This window comes from Pecten maximus, chromosome 2 (assembly GCF_902652985.1).
Source record: "Pecten maximus chromosome 2, xPecMax1.1, whole genome shotgun sequence".
In the NCBI taxonomy this organism is placed as follows: Eukaryota; Metazoa; Mollusca; class Bivalvia; order Pectinida; family Pectinidae; genus Pecten; species Pecten maximus.
Genome location: NC_047016.1, coordinates 10,731,872 through 10,742,192, shown reverse-complemented (window position 1 = coordinate 10,742,192; position 10,321 = coordinate 10,731,872). Strand labels below are relative to the sequence as shown.

Sequence of the window (10,321 nt, the reverse complement as noted above, 5' to 3'; positions counted from 1 at the left end):
TGAAGGCAACCAATAAAGCTAACCACGTAGCAATTCCAAAGTACCGTACAACATATGACTTTAATGCCGAACAATGACTATCAAACTGCACCTTGTAGCTTGAAAGTTGAAAAGGTACAATAAGACTTATTGTTCTAGACGGGTTAGCGTCTTTTACCTACCAATCAAATTTCACGGTCTCATAATTAGAACAGTGATTATGACAATGGAATTACAGGCGTATCTACGAATACCGAACACGTCACGGTTCATATCCCACAACAATGTATAATTCCTTTAGATGAGATCATGATGCCCACCACAAAACCTGTCCATGGTCTTCAATCTGCCCAGTGTATATTTTGTGTTATTGTGCGAGAGCGCTCTGCTAAGGGAATTTTAGTACACAAAGATTGCCGTAACCCTGCGTGCCATATCGAAATCCTTATAAATATTGACGCCAGTCTGAAATATACATACGTATTTCATGTAAAACATTATGCAATATCTACAAAACGCATACATAACTTATGGGCTTACCTCCCCTTCTGTATTTTAACCCAAGTGTTTATTTGACATATACGTATAATTAAATTTGGATTTAAAGGTGCTTTTCACTTGGTTGTGCGTCTTACAATCTCAAGGATAACTGACACCAGTCGTTGTAATCGGTATCATTGATTTAGATAGATAACGTCCGTAATACTTAATATATTCCGTTTAAAATGGCCGACAACACTTGCATATGAACTTTGGGCGCTATCACAGCTCCACCGTCTGATTTGAGTGATTGTTGTCGCTACTGTAATTGATAATGATGTACATATCTACAAAGTTACATAATAGGATGTGTTGTCCTCCATATCAGTAAGATAAACTTGTGATAACTGGTATATGTATATCAATTACTTCATTAACCGATATCGAAAATCTTCTGGCGCAGTAATAGGCATCAAAATGTCCAGGGTACGATATCCTGCTCAGTCATGAAAATGTATTGTGTACGGTTATTCCGGTTTCCGATCACTTTGTCACATTTTCGCTTTCCTCCGTCTCAACCTGAGATATTCCCTGTTGAAATTGAAAGGGGGAAAATTGACGCAGTTTATTACTAACCTGTCTCGAAAACATGATAAAACGTGATATGATAACCTGTCAGAACATGTGGCCATGAGTTATATTATGTCATATACAGATAACTGAGCATTTTCTACGTCACAAGACCATCTTCACAATGGACTGTCCTGCAATATATAATAATTATAATTCATTAATGCCATCATGATAATCAGCATAGGACAACAAACCGATTGCCAAATAATGTATTTCAGTGAGGCTGTCGATAAAGTGAGCTAATGACCCTTCTTGTTCAGATGCTAGATCATTATCATCAGGGACGACCAACTGATGTGGTATTCGGAGTTCTATGGGGCTTGTTCATTCCGGAAAATTGAGCGTGAAACTGTTCGTTGATGATAAATCAACTAATCTTACATCAGACGATGACAAGGCCATCTTCGAGAACACATTTAAAAAATAGCACACCGAGATTTAAAATGATGAAATATCACCCAAAATAAGGTAGGTCTTCTCCATACCAAAAACGAATTCTAACCATATATTATTACATGGTACATGACAACATCTTAGAGTGTGAAGCTTCTGATAGAACCCTAGGAGTAATGTCCACTATGTTAACATGTCAGACTGGACAATAACACAGATTGCTGAATCATATCATCCACAATGCCTTCTTGAATGAAAAAAAAACAACTTTTTTTAAATTGAGCTTTCGATTTTATAAAAATGCAGGGAGCGAAAGTAAACGAACCCCTTTAGTATCGAGGATGCTTGGCGGTAGAGGTGTAGGTATAAATGCTACTATAATCATTTATTGGGGTATATATTTGTTAATTTATATTATATATCCGGTATTGGATTGTATTACACATGTATTGTCAGTGAAATAACATACTGGAAAGAAAGCTAAATTGGTCTAATTTTAATTATTACAAATATGAAACGTCGCCAAATAGTATTGTATTATAGTTACTAACCCATGATCTTGTAAGTCCAGTGCATTCCTCCGGATTAGCACTAAAACATCATCTGTAGAACCTGATTGCTTTTCACAATATAATCCAAATGACCATGTCTGATTAACACAAAGTCATTTAACGTTCAGATTAACTCGAATATAATAGATCTCTCTTCATAAGCTTCAACTTACATCATTCGTAAAATGTTCATACGGTTTGAAGTCTCGACCCTGTAAATGACATACTTCAGACACTGCCTGCCGTGTGCTCATATGCACTGTCCATCATACCAGCCAACATCCCTAGCAGAGGACACTAGAAACCAGTGCCTGTGATTCATGGCACAGGAATATAAAATTAAATTGGAACTGCCTTTACACTGGCATAACTACAACAAATCCTTGATAAACATATTCGAGTTGTTTCCTTTTGATTAAAGGTATTTCGTGAATTGTAAATATATAACTGTAATCAAAATTATTTCCGCATTTACAGTACATTTACATTAATGATATATAATATATTCGGATATGAACACTTCAGAGTGTATTGTTTTCATATATCTTTATTTAAACGCACGTTTATTATTGTAAAATTCTGTGTCGAACTCCCTGCAACCTTTTCCTATCATAGTGTATACATACGTAGGTATGTCAGTCAAGATATCTGCCCGAAGCTTGTATATAAATAGTTGAATACCTAGCTATCTCTGTCCTACCTATTATTTTATTTCAGTGTGTATTAAACAACAACGACTATGGCGGGTAAGTATTGTCTATACAGAAATATATTCCAATGCACATGTTTCCAAGTGTCATTTGATGGTCATCTAAGCCGTGTCTCAGATTGTAGTACATACTTTACATAACTGGGTTCAGTTTCAGGTATGCGTACAGCTATACATATGTAGAGGTCGAATACCCGAGCCGAAAATATTGATTGTTCAGATATGTGCTCATCGTATTAAACCAAACTCTGCAAAAATGGCTCTGCAGACTGGTTTATACAGGTTAATAAAATGCTTAGCAACATAATACTGACACTAAAATATTTGTGAATTATATATCAATACATAGAGTCGGATGGAGTGGGTATGATAATCCGATATTTCTCACGCTTTGATGATGTTAACCATCAGACATTATGATATAACACATGCAGGGTGAACCCTGCCCTAGATGTTACAATCATTATATCTATGCCACCATCATTTCGTTCTTGCATTTTTATATTGTTTAAATATATCAAATGGCTAGCAGGCGGCCGTCTTGGATTTTTACACTTCGGGTTTGTTATTTGTATTTACCTAGAAACATTTTATGGATTTTTTATTAAATTCCACGGGAAGGTAATTTTCGGTCCGTGTTAATGGGTACTGTTCTTGATTGCGTGGATTGCGACATTCACTGACAAATAAAGGTTTTATTTTAAATTTAACAACAACAAAAAACGTTTGCCACTTTTTCACTCTAACGTTTGTACTCATGTTTGTAAGTAATATGTTATACCTGATCGATATCGAGATATATTAACAAAATGACCGACTGGAGGCCATTAATTGAGATGGTTGAAGTTAGTTTTTAAAAGTACATTCTGTCAATGCATATCCATATAACTGTAGAATGATTAACTACAATAGAAAGCTATTATACAAGGTACGGAATGAAAAACCGATTCCTTTATATCTTAAATAAGTCTCATATATTACGATGTTATAAAAATGTTATGTGATCAACAAAGGTACTGGTGGATGATAGACAAGCACCTAATCATATATTTACTGAAACCAAATCAGACTTTAGACAAGCAAACCAAAGTTTACCACATAACTTTTTTATTTTTTTCGTAATTTGGTTAAGGCTTCTGATATTTCAAAGCACTCTCTAATAAAGTTATATTCATATAACAGTCTGTGTTTAAATCCCTTAAAAATCGGTTTGGGAAGGAAACATAGGAAATAATATTCACAATCTTTAGCTAGAATACTACACATGTTGGTTCCTCCTGGTCCATATTTGAGGCTGTCTAATTTTGGGACTTCAAACCAGCAAACTTCCCATCCTTTTTTGTCACTGTACAAAAAAGGGTTAATTAGAGGGAAAAGAAACAAAAATAATGAAATGGAACTAATTTACACTCAAACATATATATAGAGGACACCAAAGGAACATATCAAAGTGTGCTTTATAGTCAGTCGCGTCCTTTATCCAGGGATTGATATGTTTTCGTTCGAAGACATGGCAATTGTTTTATTGTCCTTTAAACATGTTTTCCCGCTTTCTTTCTCACAGAATTTGACTTCAAAAACTCTGATGCGTTGGATGACATCAAAACGAAATACGACGAGCATGGATATATCGTAATGAGGTAGGCTTCCTCTTTGTGAAATGGTCTGTAGCTATGTAGATATGGTAACAGATGGTGTCAAAAACCAACTGATTAACTTATACAATCCACTTTATAATTGTATACCTATATTGTCCTATTTCGACTTGACACAATATAGCAGTTTAGCATCATGTTTAAGATTTGCACATATTTGAGATTTTAGATTGACCTCTGGTATTACAATATTGTATATACAATTCTATCAATATTACTTATATTTAATGTGTAAATTTCAAGGTTTTTGTTGTTAACAGAAATATTTTCAACAAGGCGGAAATCTCCAGGATAAGAAGTGCTTTTGGTAATCCAAACGGTGTAATGAAACATCAATACAAGGTATGCTTTCGTATTCATTTACATTTGAGTGGCATGTTCCTTTAAGAAAATCTACCACACAAAATGTCTTCAGGCTGTCATATATATAAATCCATTGGAAAGGAGAAGATTGTACCTGTCAAAGAATAATATCATAATCTGAATAAATTATAGTTGGTGCGTGTGTGGTGATCTTTTTTTTTTTTTTTTTTTTTTTCAAAAAAAGTATTGACATCGTGTTGTGTTTTGTTGTCTACCTATTGACACAATGGTATATTTTGACATGCGCTGATATTTGTGTCTGATGTAATGTATTTTACCTACAGATACCCTCAGGTGGTGGTCGGGATATCACATTAAGTTTATGGAACAATCCGGGGGATGACGTCACAGGAATGGTTGCTCGCAGTGAAAAGATAGTCAACATTTGTGAAAATGTATTTCTTTGATATTTAACATATTTCAAGAAAAATATCTATTTATTATATATAAATAATTCAGAGATTTTTTATTAATTGTAAGAGAAATTTCATATTGTTTAATAAAGACTAATATATGTTTTTGTGTCTTTTGCTCCATACCGTAAAATAATTAGGTTCTTTCTCAAATATTTCAGCTTTTAGGCGGTGAATTATTCCATTTCCATGCTAAGGCAATATTGAAAGAACCGTCTGTTGGTGGACAGTTCGTGTGGCACCAGGATTACGGGTAATTGATATGCATACAAAACTTTTTATATGAATAGAAACAATTAAAATGATTCTGAAACTGCATCACATTTGGCCAGGTATTTTGTATACGTGTGTGTAAATATACAAAATGAAACATATTGCCTATATATAGATGTACCAGTTTGAATAACATAAATCACCCCGTATGTATTCCATATCTTAACGACAAGGCGGGTCCTTTGTTCTGTTACTAACAGGGATTATAAAGATGAATTTCAAAGTAATCATTCATTTAATTAAAATATCATCGTATAATTCTGCTTTAAAAAAAATATAAACATTCTTTTGTTATACTATTTAAGTTAAGTAATGTATTGTAATTCTCCGTATACATTACTGATGATTATTAAAAATACATTACTTTATTCCTACGTATACGTTAACGCATGTACCACATATCGACATATTCTAACTCAAATAATATGGGTCGTTTACCAGTCAGGTTCGACATATATCTAAGTAATGATGTCCCCTTTTTGACACATCACAGATACTGGTACAAACAGGGATTTCCATACCCGGATATGATGACGGTTTCGATAGCAGTTGACGAAAATACCAAAGAAAATGGCTGCTTGCAGGTATGATATTTTGTCTGTATCGATTGACTGCTTGCATCATCTTATGTTCAGTTCCCTACCCACGTGATTAACATTTGTTTGAACAATATCTGGGACAGCATCAGTAGCAATCTTTAATACATCAATCAAATTGAATTGACCAAAGTTAGATTTCACATTGAATCATCAGAAGATTCTTTCGCTTAATCATTTAACAAAAGTATTCAACCATACTAAATTCAGATTCAAAAATGATACACATAACGAAATGAGACTGTATTGCTTTCGTACAATGCTTTGGGCTTACAGATGGTGGACTGTTCAGTCCCCAGGGTTTATCGTAACCTGCACATAGTTCATTTGAAAAAAAGGGGTTTTGAATATACACATGTATACGTACTCGGCGTTATTTTTCAGATCCAATATTAAAACTGATTGAATTTGGAATATTATCAAATTCATATTTAGTAATGGGTCTAATACACCTCCCCATCCCGACATTGTGTTTGTCTTATTTTGCGTTTTGTCTGCCATTTCTGATCAATACTTTAGCCCTCAGATCACAAACAAAATCAATGAAAGAAGATTATGGTGAAGCTTGGTTTGTTCCGGCTCTACTGCATCTAACGCTAAATTCTTTTTTGAAAAGTCCTTTATATCCTGTATGTCTTTTGTACAATACTTTGTTGAAGGTTTTACGAGGATCCCACAAATGTGGTCGGTTAGATCACGGATTTTACGAGGGCGAACAAATGGCAGATCCTGCGAGAATATCAAAACTGAAAGAGAAACTTCAACTTGAATATATTGAATTAAATCAAGGTACAATTTGGCAAAATTAGATAAATGATATCAAATGAGGAGAGCATTTTATTGTTGATATACATGTACATAAAACCTGTATCAAGCACCTCAGTGTGTAAATCGTATTTAACTTATCATATGTAAAATTAAAATGAGCCTTTAGTATAAAAAAATATAATCTTATTTATACGCTTCTTTTAAGTACAAGTATCGCATCATTTTATTGACATTTTTCAATAAAAAAAGAATATTTTAAAAATCGTTTGATCCCGTCAACAATCAATTTCAAGGACTCTTTTGTAAAACGCAATATGTAATGTAAATAACAATACGGGCATTTATATTTTATTGTGCTGCTACATCAATGACGTACAAACTTCGTCAATATTATTTCAGGGGACGCTGTATTCTTCCATTCCAATTTGCTACACAGCAGTGGCAACAACACGAGTTCCAAACAAAGACTGGCATACGCAATCGCTTATTCCGCGGCTTATAATGATGCTTTAGCCAAACATCCGTTTGCCTACTACAATCCTATACAAAAGGTATGTTAGCATACCCCATATATACCTGTACTTCTAAATCCTATGGGAAGAATCGAGGGGATGAGGAGTAATGTAGTTATCCCGGCTTTGGAGTCAAGCCCGCTAGTACTGGATTACCATACTGGGGATTCTACCAACTTCTATACTGTTAAAATATTAGCATAAGCATTGGGTAATCGTACAAACAATATGCTGGTCATGTCGTTCATAGTAAAGGGCCCCAAATGGGTTAATTAGGCTTTGCTGCTGATGCAAGCCTTACGTTTAAGCATTTTTCAAGCTTTTTCAAGCAGTACTGGCTATTCTGTAGCAACCAAGTTATTTGCATAAAGTGGCATGTCGTATGCACGGGCACCAAATAGAGTTAAATCTAAGTAATATTTACATAGTATGATACCCGCATAAGTAAGCTGGACTGCATTACACGCTTCTATACGCTATATTTCTGATTTTATTTTTTATCTCTATTAGGTGGCTGATAGTGCTATAGCAGAATGTGAAAATGAAGAGGATTTGACAGGGAAAGTTTTTCTGAATCCGAAGAACGATGTGACTGTTCGAGTTAAACCAGAATAGTGAACAATTAGAATGTTCGAGATTAATACCTGACAATGAGATACAAATGTATACAATAATTACTCTAAAGCCGTGATCACTCAGCTATGATTTTCATTTTTTTTTCTCGTTTGGTCAACTGCAATATTTCAAAATATGCTACTCTAAATAAAAGCGTTTAAACATTGATCCATATTTTATGTTTTCACGTGTCTGAACATTTTAATGCTCCCTAGTGATCACTTGTCGGCATTTACAAATAGGTACAGTTGTACCAACTTTTGTGGAACATTTATCCATGTACATCATTAGCGTTTTAAGGTTGAAAGATAAAATTTGATTTGTGCAATGTTTGCTACGAATTTTTAAATATGTTTGGAATACTTGGAAGGAAAATCATGACAACGCATGTTCTTTTATCAACATTCTTCCATAAATCATAATACATGTACTCAGACATGGGATGGAAAGTAACGAATGGTTGTAAATACACACATAGTATCATCATATTCTGGAACATTTTCTTCCGGTTGGTAAAGTAAATATTATAGAAGTTATATGACACAACCAATGTGAACAAAGTTCGAAAATAGTGTGACGAACAAAGCGTAGCCGATTCGACTAAAGTAGATCAAACCATCTCGTACACTTAGATTCTATTTCATTTTTACCACATCGTCACACTTTTAAGTTGGTGTCAATATGATCATGATAAAGACAAAGCATCCTTCAGAGTAGACTCTTTTACCATTTCGGACACTATATAAGACAGTACTAGCACGCTTCACATTGGTCATTAGTCTGATGAAGGTGACAATGTAGTCATCGAAACAACACACTCTTAAATATTATATTAGTTGTGTCATATGACTTCTATCATATAGTATAACTATCTTTCAATAACGCCAAAATCTAACGAAAATACATCGTACTGCTGTTACGTCCTTCTAGGACACGTACGTGATACCAAGGACCGATACAAGTACTTCAAACAGTTTCATAATTTCAATCAATATTATGTTTAAGAGAAAACGTCGAGCATGTGTGTTTGAATCAAAACGGGGCATGTATGTCAACCGGCATTGTTTTATTTACAAGATATTGACACATTTCAATTCAAATAACAATCTGTGGATAGGACAGTAGCGCCAAAATCCCTATCATTCACATATTACTTTACACCGTTGTGCTTCGGGGGAAATTACTTTACAACTATTAAACACAGTATTGGAATTTGATTTTTCTTCTGAAAAAAACTGTTGATGTTGATTATTAATGAATGTATTCCAGTATTCAGTCTAATATTGCATATTTGTTCGCGTGGATTTCGATAATTTCCTCTGGAAAACTTGAAAGAAATATTCAAAGTATACAATTTATCTACCATAGCCAAGCTGAAATCGTAGTAAAACGTTTCCTTTCCCTGAAATACGATATTCAATCAAATGACCCTCCTTGACACAATCCAGCCCGTCTGTCACGGAAATCGTGAAATAAACATTGACATGTAAACACCGTAGATTTGGGAAACAGGGTTTTTTTTTTTTTTTTTTTTTTTTTGGAAATTAAGAATAATGAAAATGAACTACCGTATGCTCTTTATCACACAGCTTAGTAATCGTTACTTGGTACGTAAATGCTGAAGTATGATTGAAGAAGGTGAAGTGATTTATTTTTATATAGCTATATCAGATCGATTTCACCAATATATTTCTTGGTATATAAAGAAAATGCATCATGATTATGATTCAATATGAAATTAAACATAATATTGATTAACGTCTTTATTTGGTATGCTCTTCAATGAACTGGTCCTAGTATGAAACCAAAAACTGCACCTGGCTCTTATGGGTATGTGAAAAGTCTGTTCGAAGACGGTGTCACCAAAATCAAGAAAGTCTTAAATCAACCAAGTACTCAATAATCACCTAAACATGTTTCACCGTGACTAGTGTCGTGTGTTTTAGGACATAAACTAAAGTGACTTTTCAACAAAATACTTTCTTTCGACAATCTTGGAATAGAAAGAATCCCTCATTTTGAGAGAATAAAGCCACTTCTTAACTTTCAAATGAGATGGTAATAAATGCTAAATTTTGTATATGCATATTTTTCGGTAGAAAAGGAGCAATGATATTCTGTTTCGGAAAATATTGCCAATTATTTAGATACATGTAAATTTGTTTTCTTGGATTATAAATATTCAATGAAATGTAAATTCTTTGCTTTGAGGATGGAGCAGAGACCGTTCTATCTGGTAAAATAACGGGTTGATATATGTCATTATTACTTAAATAAAACTGGCTTAATATTACATTATGTCTCAATTTTGAATAACACAAAAAACTACCATACGACATTGATTAACATTGTAAATCCTTTACCGGCGTATAATGGACGAA

The 10,321-nt window shown here is 33.9% G+C and overlaps 1 protein-coding gene across 2 annotated transcripts; it reads left to right on the top strand.

Annotated features, from left to right (window-relative positions):
* The first annotated feature begins 1,098 nt into the window (after positions 1-1,098).
* Positions 1,099-10,231, top strand: LOC117317257 (L-proline trans-4-hydroxylase-like). Of its 2 annotated transcripts, XM_033871993.1 has the most exons (10): positions 1,099-1,560; positions 2,754-2,782; positions 4,310-4,385; positions 4,661-4,742; positions 5,048-5,158; positions 5,338-5,429; positions 5,943-6,033; positions 6,705-6,834; positions 7,213-7,364; positions 7,836-10,231. In XM_033871993.1, the coding sequence occupies exons 2-10, from the start codon at positions 2,776-2,778 to the stop codon at positions 7,938-7,940; spliced, it is 846 nt and encodes a 281-aa protein (XP_033727884.1). In that variant the 5' UTR covers positions 1,099-1,560; positions 2,754-2,775; the 3' UTR covers positions 7,941-10,231. The 2 variants fall into 2 exon arrangements, with proteins under 2 accessions (XP_033727884.1, XP_033727892.1); XM_033872001.1 differs by lacking the exon at positions 2,754-2,782 and having other exon boundaries at positions 1,103-1,560.
* The last annotated feature ends 90 nt before the right edge of the window (positions 10,232-10,321 follow it).